The 19,201-nt window shown below is 39.0% G+C and overlaps 2 protein-coding genes across 3 annotated transcripts in view; both read right to left on the minus strand.

Moving 5' to 3' along the window:
- Positions 1–19,201, minus strand: part of kiaa0586 (KIAA0586 ortholog) — a 379,886-nt gene that overhangs the window by 288,985 nt on the left and 71,700 nt on the right. For both annotated transcript variants that reach the window (XM_052029700.1, XM_052029708.1), the window contains one exon: positions 14,617–14,737. In XM_052029700.1, coding sequence (XP_051885660.1) covers positions 14,617–14,737 — 121 coding nt within the window. The remainder of the gene's footprint in view (positions 1–14,616; positions 14,738–19,201) is intronic.
- On the minus strand, positions 288–4,218 carry irf2bpl (interferon regulatory factor 2 binding protein-like). The gene has a single exon (XM_052029718.1). The coding sequence runs from the start codon at positions 2,913–2,915 to the stop codon at positions 933–935; it is 1,983 nt and encodes a 660-aa protein (XP_051885678.1). The 5' UTR covers positions 2,916–4,218; the 3' UTR covers positions 288–932.

Raw genomic sequence — 19,201 nt, forward strand, 5'->3', positions numbered from 1 at the left:
ACTGAAATAAAGTACAACCTGGAAGTCATCAGGTTTTAATCCAATAAAAAAAACTGAATGGAAAAACCTGAATCAGCAGGTTATTTCTGTAACTAAACAGTCAGGTAATTTGTAAATAAATGGGCTCTTTGCCAAGTAAATATTGTGATGATAGCATCTGATAAGAATGGCTTCTCTAACAGAGCTTGAAGAAATGTGATTTCTATAGCAATAAAACCAACCAGCTTCTCTGCACATCCAATGTGTTCGCATTTCGTAGTCTGTAAAGAAATTGACTAGTCAGGGAGCTTATTCATTGAATTTATTACAATTTATTCAGCTCCAAGGCACATTACAGTCTTCTGTTACTACAGAAATGTATAAAGAACAAACAGAGCAATTTGTCATATACAGTACAGCATTTTGCTCTACTATTTAAAGCATTCGTGCATCCATAAAGCAAAAAAAACACATTATAAAAAATTCAGATCACTGAATCATAAAATGAAATATTTTGCCCTTGGAAACTAATAAAAAGAACCCCTCACCTTTTTTTTAGAAAAAGTCACTTAGTAGGAGACTATCCCCAGGGCTTGTAACATAACTGTAACCATTCTTTGTAACAATTTGTTTGCATTTCTGCAGGCGTCAACACTGGCCTTGGCAATTCAGCGAAGTGCATACATTTACAAAAACACACCAGCAGCGTTAATTGCTAAGTGCTATGATTCTGTACCTAGCCAACACACTGCCATCAATAAGTGAAAACAGTATTAAGCAGTAATATCGGATATTCTTTAATAAAACCAGGTTCATCCTTCAATTGAAGAAGAGTACATACCTTGTTTCAAAATATAGAAACATACGACGAAAAATGAAAAATGTCTATACATAAGACTAAATGTTTAGTTCTTATTCACATTTGACTTCAATCACTGAAGTTTAAACAAAAATTAAGGGTCTCTTTCTTTTTTGACCTTAACGTCCCCGGCTAAGATTGTAGCAATCTCTCCTTGCATGAATGCCCAAGGAACATTTGAACCTACCAATGGGCATTTTTCTCCACTGGGGCAATAAACTTCTCCATTCGCCCCCTGAGCCTTGATGCTCTCCCGAGAGCATGGGAAACAAAATTTATGATTGGGCACCGACGGACATTGCACAAAGTGAGTGTCCTCCAAACGTTCGTGACAAATGGTGCAGCACAGGGGCCCGTTGTTGGCCATCGGAGAGTCTGGAATGTTTGGGGGGTGAACGGGATCAATGCTGGGATTGGGGTGGCTGTTGGGAGGGGCCACGGATAGAGCAACATCTCCGTTCCTGGACACCATGCGGCGCTGGCTGCCTCCCGACGCTGGGGACACCGGACTGTTGCTGTTCCGCCTGGTGTTGGTTGTAGTGGTCGAATGTACGGAATTGCTGCCGTCTTTTGGCGAGTGGGCATTTCCAAGGGTGTCAGCGACGGACATGAGCGCGGCCATGGGGGACTGTCCGTTCTGGGGGCTGCATTCAGGAGGGGTGGTCCGGTTGGGTGGAAGAGGGGGAGCTCCATGCGTCACCCCGCCTGCTCCAAAGGCACCGGATGCCGCCATGGTGAGCTTTAAGGCTTCGTTTTGGTTCGGCAACCACTGCTGCTGCCGCTCTTCCTTAACGCTGCCAGTTTCCGAGTCGGGCTCGGGAGACGCTTTCCGTTTGCGCATCCCAGGCCTGGAGCTGTTGGGTGGGGGACGGGGCAGGTTGCACAGAGCGGTGGGCAGGATGGGGCAACTGGCGTCAATGTGGGGCTGCGGCAGCATGTCGGCCCCTACCACCTCCTTGAAGAAACGCACCGACTCGGGCAGCAGGTCACCCAGCAGCCGCCAGTCCCCCGAACCGTGCTTCTTTTCGTACTCTAGGTACTTGAAGCCGGACGACAGGCCCCTACCAAAATCCTTCATGCAGTCCTGGTACATTTGCTTGGCCACTCCAGAGGCGCTGGAGAAGACGTTGGCCGAGCCGCTCGGGTACTCGATGAAGATCTTCAGCTCATAGTCCATCCCGGGTTTGGAAACGGCGTCGAAAGCGAACACCCGCCCGAGCAGAGAGTGGTCTTTCTTGAAGCGCACGTCGAAAGGGTTACAGTTGGACAGTGTGAGCAGCGTCTCCCGCACGATCTTGGGCTTGCTCACCCAGTCCTCGGAGCGGTTTCGCAAGCTCTCGCCCAACTCTGCCAAGGTCTCGGCATTGCGCTGTTTCTCCTTCAGTTCCCTCTCCTGGTCACTGCTGGACACGGAGCCCGGTCGTTTGTTGACATCGCTCAGGACCTGGCTGCTGACGGTCAGCGAGGTCCCGGCGAGGCTGGTGGAGGGAGATGGCCGGCCAAGCAGACTGTGCGAGCTCACGGCTCCTGTGGTCGGGCCGTTTAGGGTAGTCTGAGGCAGCAGATTGGGTGGCACCGTCACCGGGCCCGGGGGCACGATGCCGTGATTTCTACGCGATGAATTAGGGCTCTGCCGGTTCAGTTCCGGCGGGACGTCCTCAGATTTGGGGAATCCATTGGGTCCATTCAAGCCATTAGGAAGCCTGCCAGCGTGGGCGAGCCCCGGGTATTCGAACCGAGGTCGCTCCGCGCTCAGAGAGTAGCGATCCAGAGGCGGCTGCGGCCCCTTGTTCGGACCGTCGACGTGGTTGAGCTGCTGAGCCGGGTCTTTGCTGGCACCCAACGACTGAACTTTGACAGGCGGTGGCCCCGGGGAGCGGCCCTCTTGGAAACCATGAGCCCGCTTGAGCTGGCGCGCCGTTTCGATCACAAACTCGATACGATCGGCCCCCTCGTAGTTAACACAACCCCGGCACACGGGCTCGGTAAAATCCCAGATCATGGCCCATGGCATGCGGGGCAGATCACAGAGGTAACACGACTGTCTCCGGGCTGAGGACACCTGAGCAGCGGACATGATGCGGATGTTTAAATTCTTTCGATGCTAGGTGTGGAGTGTAGGCCCTTTCCTTCCGTAGTGTGGCCGGGCCCGGGCTCACTTTGCTCGCCTTCCCTCTCTGCTTTCTCCCTCTCCTCTCGGCCGCGCCACCGAGCTCCTCCGAGTACACGTGACGTCAGCCGCGCTCTGCAGCCTGTAACCAGGCTAACGCGCAGGCGCACCGCCACATTCTTCGCCCTCCCCACCCCCCTTTGCCTCTCCCGCAAGTGTGCTTTGGTCCATAAAATTTAAAATCTGTGCTTACCAGAGGACTTACATTCAGGTAGCAACGCAAGCACCTTCCCTTCCCTCCCCCACCCGTGCTCGTTTTGCGTGAATCAGCTTGTACTTGAATACACCCAAGTAATTTCAGCTGGAAGGCCCATGTATTTTTATGGTAATGTTATAACCTTTGATAATACCTTTGACTAGTATGCATTAAAATATGGTTGGTGTAGTGCCAATAATTCGCACCTTGTGTTTAACAAAAGGTGTATTTAAGCCGGAATTCGCCACCAGTTTAAAAACATTTCAAATACCGGACTGCAGCTAAACGACTAAAGTCCAGCCCGAGAGGGCCTAAGCAATATTTACTTTGCCGAACAAGTGACCTCTAAAAACAGTATTTCGGGCGAAATTTTAAAATTACCGAAAACAAAACTGCGATGAGGATTTCCTTTAACCGTCATAAAGGCACAGCCCTTCTGATAATAAAGTAGTTATTGTATAAATTGCATATTTAAATCCTAGGGATGTTATGTCAGTGTTTGCAATGTTGTCTAGGTTTTCCCCCCGCCTCTCAGCTGCAGCTTTCAACAGCAGCTCCAATCCCTCCCCATGACGTCAGGGTCTGTTCTATTTCAGTTCTTTTCACAATGTCGCAACTCTTCGGTCGTTTTGCGCCATGTCACTCACAAACCGAGCCCACATTTTATTCTCTACTGCTAGCTCATTCTGCACAGAAGCCGCTCTGTAAATTCCCAATATATTGGCAGAGATCCATTCAACACAAAATGTTTTTAAAATCATTGCTACATTAGTAAAACGGACATTTGCTGTTTCCCTACCATAACCAATGGATTTACGAAATTAGAATCTACGTAAATGTACTCCTACCGATTAAAGAGCGGTCTCCGATTGACTTAAAGAGAAATGATTAATAGATATTGTAAAATAAGAAAAAAATAAAATTGTAATACATGAAAAAGCTCGTTATACCGTATAGTCAAATAATTATGTAACTTCCACCCAAATCTAACCAATCCAATGCCAGTTTCCTGTTGTGCAATTTGCTGCGGGGAAACGGCAATTGAAAACGATAATATGTCTCCCAATGAATACTTGTTTTTACTTTTCATGAAAGTAATTGTCCGATGGTGCGTGTCTCGAAGTGAGGGAGGTGCTGTTTGTTTTTCCAGTACGGTTCAATCATTAATATGGACGTAAACCATCAATTTCGAAGGCTACGTCAGCACTTTACAATAAACAATCATTTGGTTACTGTTTAATAAAAAGTAAAGGGGAAAGAACTTGGCAACGATTTTGAAATAAGAAATATAAAATAACATAAGGAGTTAAGAAAATCTTACAGCCTTCTAATTTTGCCGATCATCGTTAGAGCTCAGTCATGGAACTGCAGTAAAGGATTCATGATTTTTAAAGTCGTAAACAGTTTGCGGATTGCATTCAACTGTTGTTTCATTTAAAACAGTTCTGAAAGTAAAATATTTTTTTTCCCTTTCCAACGTTGAACTTAAATCAGGAAAAGTCTTTTCCAGGTCCCCCCAAAAAAACCTGTTCAGAAAACCATTCTGCTAAAGTTCAGTGTTTCGTCAGATTAAAAATTACTTCAGTGGATTTTTCATGCTTTATACTTAACACAAAAACCACACTGTATGTCATAATTGTTACATGCAACAACATTCTAAATATCTGAGCATTTTATACAATAGAAATTTAAACTCTGAAAGACACATAAACCGAGACCTCACATTGGCCCTCTGCGATGTCTTATGACATCTCTATCCTATTGCTGCCCCTCTGGTCTAATCAAGCTGAAAGGCCGTCCTGTGAAGCAGACCAGTCAGTCTACGGAGCCTTAAATGAAAACACCAACGTGGTGCCAGGACCATCTAAATGCTGTAATAGAAATTTTCAATGGTAATCAAAAGACATTTAAAAAAGTTGGCATTAATTTAATTAATTTAAAATTACATTAAAATCTGTAAATCATATTACATTATTTAACATGGTTTAAGTGATGGAAATTAGAAATAATTATAAAGTGGAAAAGAAACTTACCTTTTCCATCCAGGATGGTGATCCCATTCAAAAGAGTAGGGCAGTGTTATGAATGCCCAGCCATGATGGTGTGAAGCTAAGGGGTCAGGATGTGAAAGTGCTCTGGTCCCTCAGCTCAGTACAGTCAGAATTCACCTTGAACTCAAGTGGTCAATTCCAGTTCAAATCAGGAGATTAGATAGGCTGGCATTTGACCACCAATGTGCTTCTATGTTTCCCACCACAGTTGCACGGCCACAGAAGTCAGGACCTCATCTGTGGTTCTCCTCCAAACTGCCAGCAAACCCAAGTTATATTTGACTGAAAGAAATACGCAATTCATACATTCCATATTAACTTAATAGGACCCAAACTAAGAGATTGAACATAAACCATAAAAGAGTTCCTCCCAAGCCCAAAACTACAACACAAATAAATTAGTCCATCTTAATTCTACCAGTTATCACCACCTGCTCCAGGGAGAGCTGGCTAATTGGATACACAATTGGCTTGATGGTAGAAAGCAGAGGGTGAGGCTGGAAGGTTGTTTCTCAGACTGGAGGCCCGTGACTAGTGGTGTGTCTCAGGGTCAGTGCTTCGACCATTGTTGTTTGTCATCTATATCAACGATTTGGATGAGAATGTTATTAAGTTTGGACAATGAAGCATGTTATCAAAAATTACAGGGGGATCTCGATCAGCTGAGTCAGTGGGCCAAGGAATAGCAAATGGAGTTTAATTCAGATAAGTGAGAGGTGTTGCATTTTGGAAAGTCAAATCCAGGTAGGAGTTCCACAGACAATGATAGGGCCCTGGGGAGTGTTGTAGAACAGAGAGACCTTGGATTACAAGTATACGATTCACTGCAAGTGGGAGTCACAGGGAGACCGGGTGGTGATGAAGGATTTGCATGGTGGTCTTGGCAAGTCAGGGCATTGAGTATAAAGCTGGAAGTCATGGTGTGGTTGTACAGGACGCTGGTGAGGCCGCATTTGGAGTATTATCTTCAGTTTTTGGTCACCGTTGGCTACAGGAAAGATATTATTAAACTGGAAAGAGTGCAGAAAGATTTACAAGGATGTTGAGGGACTGAGTTACAGGGCAGAGGTTGGACAGACTAGGACTTTATTCCTTAGAGCATAGGAGACTGAGAGGTGATCTTATAGAGGTTTATAAAATCATTAGGGCATAGATTGGGTGAATGCACTCAGTCTTTCCCCCACCCCAGATTTGGGGAATCAAGAGCTGGAGGGCCATAGGTTTAAGGTGAGAGGGGAAAGATTTAAGAGGAACTTGAAGGGCAACTTTTGTTTTACACCAAAGGGAGGTATCTATGTGGAGTGTACTTGCCAGAGGAAGTGATTGAGGCAGGTACAATAACAACTTTTAAAAGACAGTTGGACAGGTACATAGATTGGAAAGGTTTAGAAGGTTATGAGCAAATGTTGGCAAATGGGACTAGCTTGGATGGGGTATCGTGGTCGGCATGGACCAGTTGTGCCGAAGGGCCCATTTCCATGCTGTATAACTCTTTTACTCTATGATCTGCTCCTCTACTTCACCAAGTAAATAATTCTCCCGTTTTTAAAAGCTTTACCATTCATGTTGAGAATTGAAAACGTAGCAGAGTTAAGTCGCAGCAGTCAATACTGCAACCAAGTTTTTGGCTTGTGACATTCCACAAAGCTTTATGCAGAAACATCCAAGAGGAAGGAGGAATAAATCAGTAGCATATTTAAAGAGACTGTATTCACAATCAAATAATTTAACAACTGATGACAGTTAAAAACAATAAAGATGGAGTAATAAATAATAGTTTGGCCTGGTCACTCTCAATTCCCAAATACTGATTAGAAAGAGAATGTAACAGAGGCCAATGCTGGGCTCACTTTGTTATATGGAGCCCAGTGTTGGCCTCTGTTACATTCTCTAAAATCTATGTGTTTACAGATTCCGTTTAAGCCACTAACATCAAAATAAATACAAGTAGGGAAATGCAGCTGCATAATCACTACTTTTGTAGAAACAGTATATTTGGAGACTGGCGATAAATAACCCCTGTCCAATATTTCTTGTTCAAAATAGTATTTTTGAAGCAATCATATTAGATACACACTGTTGTAAAATCATTTTTCCACTGAATTTATCAGAAATTAGTTACCATCTTTAATACTTTGCTCTACACTATATTCATTTGAATTAAAATTGAAGATTAATGAAAAAGGAATAAATTAGTATTAGTACACCAATAAATTCCTGTTCCAAAATGTTCAACTTATTTTGTGCCTAGAACATGTGTTACCACGCTGTCAGCAAAATTCTGTCAGCCACTGTAAATAATTTAATTCACAGGTAAAGTTATAGCGCAGCAAGCTTACTTCAAATTAGAAATTTTGATATCATAATGTAAGAGAACAGAAAGGTTTTGTTACTTTATACAATGCATTTTTGATTGTTAATAGGACACGGTGTACTGTTCATCAAGACATTGGGCAAGTAGCAGCTAGAAAGATTATAAATATATCTTTAGAGCCCGGCTTTAGATTCATCCCAGTTTTGCCGCTATGGAAGTTTCCTCATAATGCATAAAGTCCTAATTTAAGTTGTTAATTAATTTGTACCCAGTTCTTTATGTATGATAGGCAGCATAATTGTAGTAAATTAAAACAAGCCCCTGTGAATATGGATAGATTTTTTGTACTCTGTGGGCATCCATCTAGATTTTTGTCTGTTTAATGTAACAACTATTATTCTTTGGCTCAGAGAAAAGAGAAAATACAATTAATTAGAATGATTATAAGTGGCCAGTACCAATAATTTTTTTCACTGATCTCAGAAGATATTAAGTCAAACCAGCCCTCTCCTCAGCTCAATGCTGCAATATCTTTTGGGTGTAAACAAATTTGTACAACTAATTCTTCCTCCTTACAAGAGGTATTCAAGATAGTGCTAACCTCTTTAAGGATGTAATGTTACTAAACATTAATATGCCACCCACATTGTAAAATACACTATAGAGAATGAGAGAATATAAATATTTATACATCAATCCACATAGAGGATTTTTAATTCCAATATATGTAATTTCTCCTCTACTGGGCAACCTACAAATAAATTAAAAATTCTTGTACATTATTTTGTGTGAATATGCCTGGATTATGCATCATATTTTACTATAAGAAATGTCATCATTGAACTCTCGACAAGATTGCTTCCAAACAACATAGAGAGAGGAGCTCTCATAGTTTGATTTCAACTTAAGTAAATTCACCCCACTAAAATGGTATCAATTCCCTCATTAAACATCTTACACTCATGTGGCCCTAAGTATACAACAACATTACAGCAATTAGTTGATTGCTGTGCGGTCGTTAAAAGGTTGAAGATTATTTAACAAAACTCTTCCTGTAATTGTCTCTCTACTTTTTATATTCAGATTCAGAGAAACTCAGAATTGTGCGGCTGGAGCAGGTTACAGTGAAAGCTGGTTAGACCATGAATAAAAACACATGAATCACAAGTTTAAAAGTGGCAGGGGATGGGTGTGGGGGTTGCTTCGGCCCGATACATGTACAAAGTAACAGGAATAATAGGTAAATGAAAACAGTGAACTAAATCAAAAATGGGCAATCATTTTTGTTAAAACCATTTTTAAAAAAACAATTGACAATCAGTAGGAATGAGACTCTCAACTTCAATATCGCTGGAGTTATTTGGCAGAAATAATGATATACTCACCTTAAAATTCACTTTAATTTGAATGGATATAATCTAACATATATTTGCATGTTTAGTGCTCAATTAGGCAACTTCAACCCCTTCAAATGTTTGAATCTGGAATCTCTCAGTAAGGTACTCAGTAAGAGTGAAGTTGTATAGGACTATGGCAAATCCTGACTTTGTGCTTAACTGTGCACCATTATACCTGCCACAATAGAATTTTGATGTTGGGTAGCTGAATAAAAATAGAGTGAAGATCCAGTAAGTCAGAATGGTGATGCTACTACAATCTATTTCATACTCACACAGTGGATTTTATACAAAGTAAATATTAACTATATATTAAAAAAATTCTCTACTCTGGTTCTTTGCACACAATGACTCTGAGCTGTCGAATAAAGCAAGCTCTTAATAAGGCTGAAATCACTAAAAGATAAATATTTGAAATTGATTCTTCTGGTTTCCATCACAAAATATTATCACAAATCCTCACAGAATTAATATCACTGTCCAGGAGGTTGGCAGACCCTGATACATTACGTTCAACCTGATGACGCACACTACTCAGTATTAAAAACCCATACACTTCACCAAAGATTTTCTACTTTATTTAATATAACCAGCAACTTAGTACCAGGACTGTAGAAAACAAACGTTTCCAGGTGATAACAAACTATTCTACATTCAAACGTTCTCTGCAGGATGAGAAAGTGTACTGCAAATATTGCTGACAGTGAAAATATATCATGTGAGTGAGCAGCTGAAAGCCCCATATTGACCAGGAACACAATGGCTCTGTATTATTCAATTCAGCCTCAACAGATAGCCTTGGAGCTTGATAGTCACATTCCAATGCACTTACAAGACCTAAGCACATTCAGCAGTGAGCGGTGAGTTCATAAAACAACAATCCTGCACTTGAGAGAGAGGAAGCAACTCACAGATATCATCTAGCCCTATACCTGTGAGAGACAAAAAGACCAAGGATGAAATTTTGTTGCACATCCCAGGTTACTGGAGAAGTGCTGGATGAGAAACTATTTGAGGTGCTTTCATGAGATCACCTTCTGATGATGATGAATGTGGATCTACAGGAGTACAGTAGGACAAAACTGCATCATGGACATAAACAACAGCAATGATGGAAAAATTGGGAAAGACAGCAGCTCTGGGGGATAGTCTTGTAGGACATAATTAGCTATTTGAATCATTGAAATTCAGCAGTGTAAATGATTGGGCACAATTAGAAAGAATTTTTGTAGCATGCCCTCCCCAACTGAATGTGTCAAGTTCAACTTGAGTACCCCTAAAATATCCAAAACGCACATTTTACTAAAACTTTTGAGATAAACATAATTAGAAAGTGAGGCAACATACCATTACTAATAAACTTCCTGACTTTGGAAGTTTATTAGTAATGGTATGTTGCCTCACTTTCTAATTATGCAGTAATGAATATTCATGATTCATATTTTTATTTGAATATATTTGCTGCTCTGAGTGCTAAGGAATAAAATATTGTGTCCACTTTTAAAGTACAGTGTGGGTCAAATGCATTAAAATAAAACCTTTGCTCGCTACAACATATGCTTTAACCCCTGCATATGAGTACTCAACATCAGTGTGAAATTTCTATTTCTAACTGTAGGTGTTCTTGTTAATGTGGATGGATTAATGTGAAGTAATGCACAGTTTTAATGATGCCCATCCCAGCTTAACAGTAAGTTGTGTGTGCAGAAACTGACTTCATGCTTTTTTCTATCTTCCTCATCATTTGTCACTTCAATTCTTCATCCTGCTCCCATTCTGACCTGTCTGTCTGCAGCCTCCAGCACTATTATAACAAGACCCAATGTCAACTTGAGGACCAGCAACTCAACTTCCATCTGGGCAAGTTGCAGCATAACTGTATCAATGCTGAATTGAGAAACGTAAGGCAGTTCTGTATAAGAACTGAGCAGTTCTGCTGTAGGTCATTGATCCATAAGATTTCTCCCTTCACCAACACAGCCTGACCTGCTGGGTATTTTCTCAGCCCTGCATTTTGTTGCTTTTACATACCCCTTTGTTTTTGTTCTTGCTCTCTATCTGTTGTTATTAATCTATCAACCAGATGGCTGCACCAACAGTTTCTCGCCACGGTAACCCTGGCCTCACCCTATCACAGGTATTTCCTTTGTTTTATTCATCCCTCCACCAACCTCATCGCAACTAAAACCAACTTATCCTTCACTTTTCTGGTTCTGGTGAAAGATCAACTCTGGTTTGCTCTTCATAGATGTTGCTTAACCTGTGGATATTTCCAACACTTTCTGCTTTTATTTCCTCATCAATAAGGTTGGGTTTGAATGTAGGTTCCCAGGTAAAGGATACTTAGCTCGATTCTTTTCCTGTAATACTATATGCCTAAACACAGACATCAAACCCTTCCCAATAGAATGAAAACAATAATTAAATTTACATACAAAAAATGAAAATACCAACATCTAAAACACAAGTTGGCAGGAAACTGAGTGTGTTTGATTCATGCTACAGACTACACACAATGAAGTCATCCAGCTTTGCTTTGAATAGCTTTTACTTTTCCAGAAGGACAAAACTTCAAAATCAAGGCAGTGCTCTTTACTGTGAAGATAATAAAATTATTTGTATTTCTTATTTCTACTAAATACAGAAAGCCAATAATTTTCAATTTCTGCAAAAACTAATTGCCAAAAAATCTGCACTTCCAGCTCAACAATTGTTTAGCAATAAGATGGCTAAAAGAAACCCCTGCTTCTGGCTTCTCAAAGATTGATGATATTCATATAACAATCAAAGTTTCTGTTGTAATTTTAGTGTTCACATGAAAAATTAAGGGATGGACCTGAATTAAAAGTAAAACCTGAGAAACTCATAAGAAATGAGTTCGATTACTGAAAAGGAGGTAAGCTTGAAGGTAGTTAACAAATGCGTCTTAAGAATGCATATTATAGATAAGCATGAAGAGTACATTAACAGTCAATGTATGTGACAAAATTAAAGAGATGCAGTAAATATTCAGTACATTATACATAAAACATCTACCTTGAGACAATACAAAAAATATTGGCACTTGTTAAAATTATGAGCGTATCAATGAAAGTTAGCACAGATTTGTTGCAATCAAACTGTGTTTGATTAATGTGATTGAAGTATTGAAGAGAGTTGATGAGGGCATGTGGTTGATTTTCTTTATATGGACATGCAAAAGGGATTTAATAAAAGAAAACCTATGGGATGAAAGGATCAGAAAGCAAAGCACTGTGGATGAATAGTTGTTTCAGCGTGGAGATAATGCATTGGTATAACCCAAAGATGGGCAGAAGAATCATTTCTATTTTTGATGTATAGTCATGACCTGAACTTGGGTATACAGGGTACCATATCAAATTTGCAGATGATTTGAAAGTCAGAAATATAATGAAAAATGAGGAGCATAGTAAAAGACTTCAGATAGATACAAATAGACAAATGAAATAGGCAGACAAGTGGCCAATGAAATTTAACATAGCAAAGTAAAGCAATACATTGTTGGTAGCAGAATCAGAAGGAATGCAAGTCATATGTTACAATCTTAAGGGAGGCTTCAGAACAAATACTTATTTCATAAAAATCTTTGCAGGTGGCAGTATAAGTTGAGAAGACCGTTAAGGTATATTAAACTTTTGGCTTGACTATTAGAAGCATATAGTGAAAGCAGTAGTAGTAAAACGTCATGTTAGTCCTTAGCCAAATTATTATTATGTGCATTGTTGGACTCGACTTACTGAAGAATATCAACATCTTGGAAAAGATGTAGAAGATATTTATTACAATCACAGCAGGGATGAAGGACTTCAGTAATGCAGGAGAAGCTCAGAGATTGTTCTCCTTAAAAAGATGTTTAGAGATTTTGTGTGTTTTTTTAAAATAATAATTTTGTTAGAGTAAATAAGGAGAAACTGCTTCAATGGCAGAAAAGACACTTAACAAAGGAGACAGATTTATGGTGATTGGAAAAAAAATTAGAGGCAATGTTACAAAAATATTTTTTTTGAATGCAACAAGGGTGGATCTGGAATGCATGCCTCAAAAGGGTGAAGATAATTTACTCTTGAATAAGTTTCAAAAAAGAAATTAAATACTTGAATGAAAATAAATTAAAGCCACAAGGACATAGTCAGGATGTGGGACTAACTGAATGGCTTTTTCAAATGGTGTTCACATTCATTGAATTGAATGGCCATATCTTGTGCTGAATCATTCCTTGGTTCAACTCAATATCCTTTCTGCATTTGGAAATGTGGAAATTATATTTTCCAGTTACGAGAGACAACGATCAAGCTAAATTGCAAAGTAATATTATGGTGACTGATTTCTTTACAAGAAATTAACTTGTTTTTAACATATATTCTTTTCAAATTTCACTTAAATAAAAGAACAAATTCAAATATTTCAAATAAAATACAGCTTTATATATTTGGTAATGGATGAAGAAAAATTTCATTATTTTAAAAAATACAGTAGATGAAAATATGATCAATATAGTTCATTGAAAAACTAAGTTATAAAAATATTCAGGATTACTTAATATACTTTGCCTTGGTGGAATAGGAAAGAACAATGAACAACTCTTTAATGGTGCAGCACAAACTAGCAAACATTCTAATGGAGTTGGTTTTATAGAAGCCTTTCTTTACTTTCCGTGCCAAGCATAATTTTCCTGAACTCCTTCCAGCTGCCCGAGTAACAATTTTGAATCCATTTATACCAGAAACTAGTAGGTAGCAGAAGGGGGTTGTCTGAGCTGGTTGAAATCCCTGCATATTTCTTTCAATAACCCTTCTTTCCCCAATAATGAACCCATTATGTTTCCAGCAACTGTGGACAGTCCACAAAAAAATCCAATTTTTTTACAACAAATGAGGCTAAAAATTTGAGAGAAACAATGCTCATCTCTCTGTTGTACTCATTTTTAAACTGTATACAAAGAGTAAAGCAATGTACACCACCATTTAAACATCTGTTTTGGAAAATTTGAAGTGATACATCAACTTAACTGAATAGAATGTTAAAAATCAAAATTACTTTAACAGAAACTGAGAAAGGTTATTTATTTTAATTTGAAATTATGTAACCATAATTTAAACTGCACCCAATAGCAATAGAAATTAAAAATCTCAGTTTGTGCAATCAACTTCATGGGTTAATTTTTAGCTTCCGCTAAGTACATGGAGAATAGCCAAATGAAGAATGATGGGAAATGAAAGCTTGCCAAGTACAAACTGCCAGCATTAAGCAGGCTTGACAGCTATGCTTCTTATAAACTTGGCAGCAGTTCAAAGTGCTTTTTCAATTGAAATTCTGGAACCTTGCCACGTGCATACAGATTTGCTTTGCCTTCTCTCATAAGGAACTGATAAATGCCGTTATGGTAACCATAGAAACAGAAGGATATCAGAATGGCCTTGTGATCTAGTCTCCTATCTTGGTTTCAGAAGCAAAAAAAAATCATTGAGTTCACTTTCATTATGTATTTGCACAACACATATTTAGCATTAGAAAGCCTCAAAGTCAAAGAGTCTATGGCTTTGCAGCTGGGAGTATATATTCTCAGTTAATTCCTATTAAGGAAAAAAAACATTGCTGAGAACGTGCAGCTAACAGTGATTTTTTTTACCTGGACCTTTCTGGATATCTGCCGGCAGTCGTCATGGCAACATTGGACCTCTCTACAGCATGTGTCTCACTTGTTGGAGTTTCCTGATTATTTAGAATGTCTTCCAAAAAATTCCTATTTCCTGCAATGGTAGAGAGAAAAACAAAGTTGCAGTTACCTGCACAATTTGCTGAAGTAAACAAGTAATTGTTTGCTCTGTAAATCTAGGTCATGGTACTGGAGCTATTCCAAATGGAAAACAAAACCCTGAAAGTTTGTTTAAATTACTAGCGCTAGGTACATTAAGTTGAATTCAAAAATAAAATGGCATATAAGCTTTAATATAACTTCAGCAATCATGTTTTCATGCTAAGTCACCAGAACATATCTCCAATTAATGCAAAGTGAACATTAAAAGAATCACAAATGGTACTATATTAAATTTCATTTTTAAAGTATAGTATTGTTAGTGAAAAGCTGGACATACACAGTGTGTTGCTTTTCTTAAACAAAATATAATGCACAGCTGAAAATTCCCTGCTGTCATTCAGTATCTAAGCACTACCATTCCAGCCAGGGGAATCATTGTGCTTGTAAAAGACAGATACTTACTTTGAAGAGAATGAAAGCTTTCCAAAATAGTTAGTTTAATCAACAATATACCAGAATTTTAAAAAGGGACAGGCATGCCTAATTGCACTTCATCTATAGGTGGCAGTGCAGGGAAAGCAAGATACTACCCAATGTTAACATTACTGGGTAATATGAAACAAAATACTGACGTAGAGAAAAAGCAAGGGTAAAGCAGAAAAAAAATAAACCAACGAACCTAAAGTAGATTGGTGAGAAACAGCAGCAACTACAGTAAATCCAAGAATTGAACTCAGATAGGCAAAAGGAACACATTCAAATCAATAAAACAAAACAGAACTCCCCGCCTCAGCCTTAATGGCCCCATCTCAAACACCAAAGGCATCTCATGGTTTATAAACTGTCAGCTACCAAATTCTTCATCCTTACCCAAAGACCAGCTTTTCAACAAATTACAACCACATTCCTCAAGAGCATCCTTGTGACTACTAGTACTTTCCTTACTAAATAGAATTCTAATAAGGGACTCCTCCCACAGAGCAGATTTAGTACACATCTAACCCAAATGAACATCTTTATCATGTACACATTTTTACCCCCAATACCTCCCCCAGCCTCATCCTTCTTCACCCATTCCATCCTCTCACTTTTTTTGGTCTAATTCAATTAATGCCCCTAATACCATTTGATCTGAATAGTTCCCGATCTCAACTTCCTGTGGGTACCAAAATGGTTAACAATGTACTGATAACTGCATTAAAATTTAAATTATTTTCAGTAAGCATGAATGCAATTACAAAAAAATCTGTGTGAGTAAGCATGAATGCAATTACAAAAAAATCTATGTGAAAATTAATACCTATTGTTTTAAGCAGCACCTTAAATATTTTCATTTTTATTAGCACCGTGGTTAGTTGAGATTCCTTTTCACGTGATGTTTATAAAACTTAAACCTCAATATGCTTCTCTATTTAAAAACAGCCTGGGTCACAACAAATGATGCAATGACCATACTTCTATTAATTTTACTTGAGATGATTTTCACTTTACTTTTAATAGTCTTAATTTAAAACAGAATTTATGAGTCCACTCCCTACTTTATATTTCTTTTGATTGTACACACACTTCACAATTATACAAACTTAAGTCATACAGCACAGAAACAGGCCCTTCGGCCCAACTGGTCCATGCCGACCAAGATGCCCATCCAAGCTTGTCCAATTTGCCAGTGTTTGGCCCATAACCTTCTAAACTTTTCCAATCCACGTACCTGTCCAACTGTCTTTTAGAAGTTGTTATTGTACCTGCTTCAACCACTTCCTCCAGCAGCTCATTGCACACACACACCACCCTTTGTGTAAAAAAGTTGCCCCTCAAGTTCCTATTAACTCTTTCCCCCCTCACCTTAAACCTATGCCCTCAAGTTCTTGATTCCCCCAACCCAGGTTTTCTTCCTATGAGGTCAGAAGGAGAACATGCAAAATCCATACAAAGATTAGGATTGAACTCGAGTCTCTAGCACTGTGAGACAGCTGCTCTACCAGCTGCGCCACTGTGCCCAACTGTAAAGAGTCTGTCGCTGAGTTTCACTCTCATATCTAATTGTGGATTTAAACCCTGTGCTAGGCTGACAGTCAAGTGTAGTTCTGCAGCAAAGTTACATTTATACCCACTTTCAGTGGATCAAATAATAGTGTCTAGTTCGACAAAACATACAGGTAGAATATGTCATCACCGTTTAAAACAGCAGTTCTTCCACCAACCAACAAATTAGATTCTCTCTGATACAGGTGCTATCTTTCTGATTAGCCAATCAACCAAGATCCTGTCTTATTGTTCTCATGCATGGTACAAATAACCTTGACACAAATTAATAGCAGTTATTGATTTTTTTTTAAAAAGGATTTTGTTACATACTAGTCACTGAACTTTAAAATAATCATAAAGTGCTCTGAAACAGTTGAAATGTGTAACATTTTATTGATACTAATAGTCCTCTAATATGAATACCTATTATATATATATGTCACAAACCAGCAACAAAAGAAACACACTGAGTATGATTCAGTGTTAAAAACTATTTTATTAATCACTACTTATGATAATATGAAAAATAAAAGTAAAAATGTTAGTATGTTAGAATTCAAAAATGTTAAACCTTGAACATTAACCCCAAAACTAAACTCTTCGTGTGTGTGTGTGACAAAGTCCCAAACTCCAAGTTCCGGAATGGTTCTTAAAGTTCAGTTCCGCAAGTCATAAGGTGAAACATGAGCAAGGGCTTCTTCAACAACCACCGTTGTCTTAAGATAAGACGTAGATGTAGAGAAACATAGAGAGAGTAAATACGAAATCCAAATGTTCCACGATGGAACCCAAACGACACTTCAGTGTTTACTCAGTAGTGACTGCCTCACCCCGAAAAGCATCCGAATCGTGGTCGTCCACACACAAATACCTGTTTCCTTCTACAGGTCAGCAACAAAGTGAACTCCACCGGATTACTTCCAACTTCCATACATGGATTTCTGTGGCAGACACAGTTATTGTTTCTCATCCATCGATAGAGAAAACTAGCAGGCTGGTGTCTCTCTCCCTTCTCTCTCTCCTCTTCTTCTTCTTCTTCTTCCACGTCATTACGTCCTTTATCTTCTATTAACGTAAGCACTCCCCACACACACATACACACACACTCTCTATCTTAAAGGGACTTTCACTGAGTCCGTAACATATACAAGAATAAAAGCAATCAGAACTAAAGAATGTTACTTTCAAGTTCACATTTTCTAAGATACACTAACCATTTTTAAGATTTTATGCAGCGCAAAACCATTAATGGTGGTCGAAGAAATTACATAGCAATATAAAAGTGAGGATATTTAGCCATTTCTAAAAAAAACTTTGAGCTTATTTTTCTTCCCTCTTGACATTTAATTAAGATATCTTTATTAGTCACGTTTACATCGAAACACACAGTGAAATACATCCTTTTGCGTAGTGTTCTGGGGGCAGCCCACAAGTGTCGCAATGTTTCTGGCGCCAACATAGCATACCCACAACTTCCTAACACATAGGTCTTTTTGGAATGTGGGAGGACATCAGAGTACCCGGAGGAAACCCACGCAGACACATGGAGAGAACGTACAAACTCCTTACAGACAGTGGCCGGATTTGAACCCGGGTTGCTGGCGCTGTAAAGCGTTACGCTAACCATTACACTACCGTGCCTGCCCATTTACACTACCAGATTACTCAGGAATCTTTGGACCAAGAGATTAAAATTATTCTTTTCTTTTGCAATAATAGCATCAATGGATTTCCCAGTGGCAATCTTCTTATCAATCATGTCAAAAAAAAGTTTGCTATGCATGTGGGTCTGCATAAGATGCATTATGCCACTCAAATTTATCAGCATATTTATACCTGCGGACAGAGGTGAATTAATTTATAACAATTAGGCAGAGTATTACTTCTTAAAGGAAGCCAAGACAAGTGATAGTATCTTTATGATACTTATAGATTGCTTCCTGTAGTAGGCAGCATGGCAAGAGCAAAGTAGTGTAATTACCCTTCCCTTTCCCATCAAGATCACACCATTAATTTTTGAAGGCTCTGGTATAAGGAAATGTTAATAAATTTTAAGAAACAGCTTCCTTAGGATCATGGTCAGCAGAGAAACAAATATAGAACTGTGCCATCTGCTGGAAGATATCTGCAGCTACTACCAAATATAATATGCATTAAGCAGTGCCAATGATTGTTGAAGTCAGTGTTGTTGCAAGAAGTGGTTGCATTGAAAGCTGTCTTCTCTTCTTTGTCCACTAACATTTCAACAAAGTGTTATTGAATTAAGATTTGAGAAATGTTTTCAAAATTTTTTATCCTTTGTGTTATTCACATTCATCCTTCAGTTTTAAGCTGCATACAACTTCTCTTCTATAAAACCTCCCTGAGATCTTTCCCTACACGTCTGAAGTTGTTAATAGACTGATTGAAGTTTTTTTTAAAAAAGTAG

Source organism: Pristis pectinata, chromosome 1 (assembly GCF_009764475.1).
Source record: "Pristis pectinata isolate sPriPec2 chromosome 1, sPriPec2.1.pri, whole genome shotgun sequence".
Lineage (NCBI taxonomy): Eukaryota > Metazoa > Chordata > Chondrichthyes > Rhinopristiformes > Pristidae > Pristis > Pristis pectinata.

What these genes read in the sequence shown, in the direction of transcription:
- irf2bpl (XM_052029718.1), bottom strand. Translation starts at nt 2,915, where the DNA reads ATGTCCGCTGCTCAGGTGTCCTCAGCCCGGAGACAGTCGTGTTACCTC.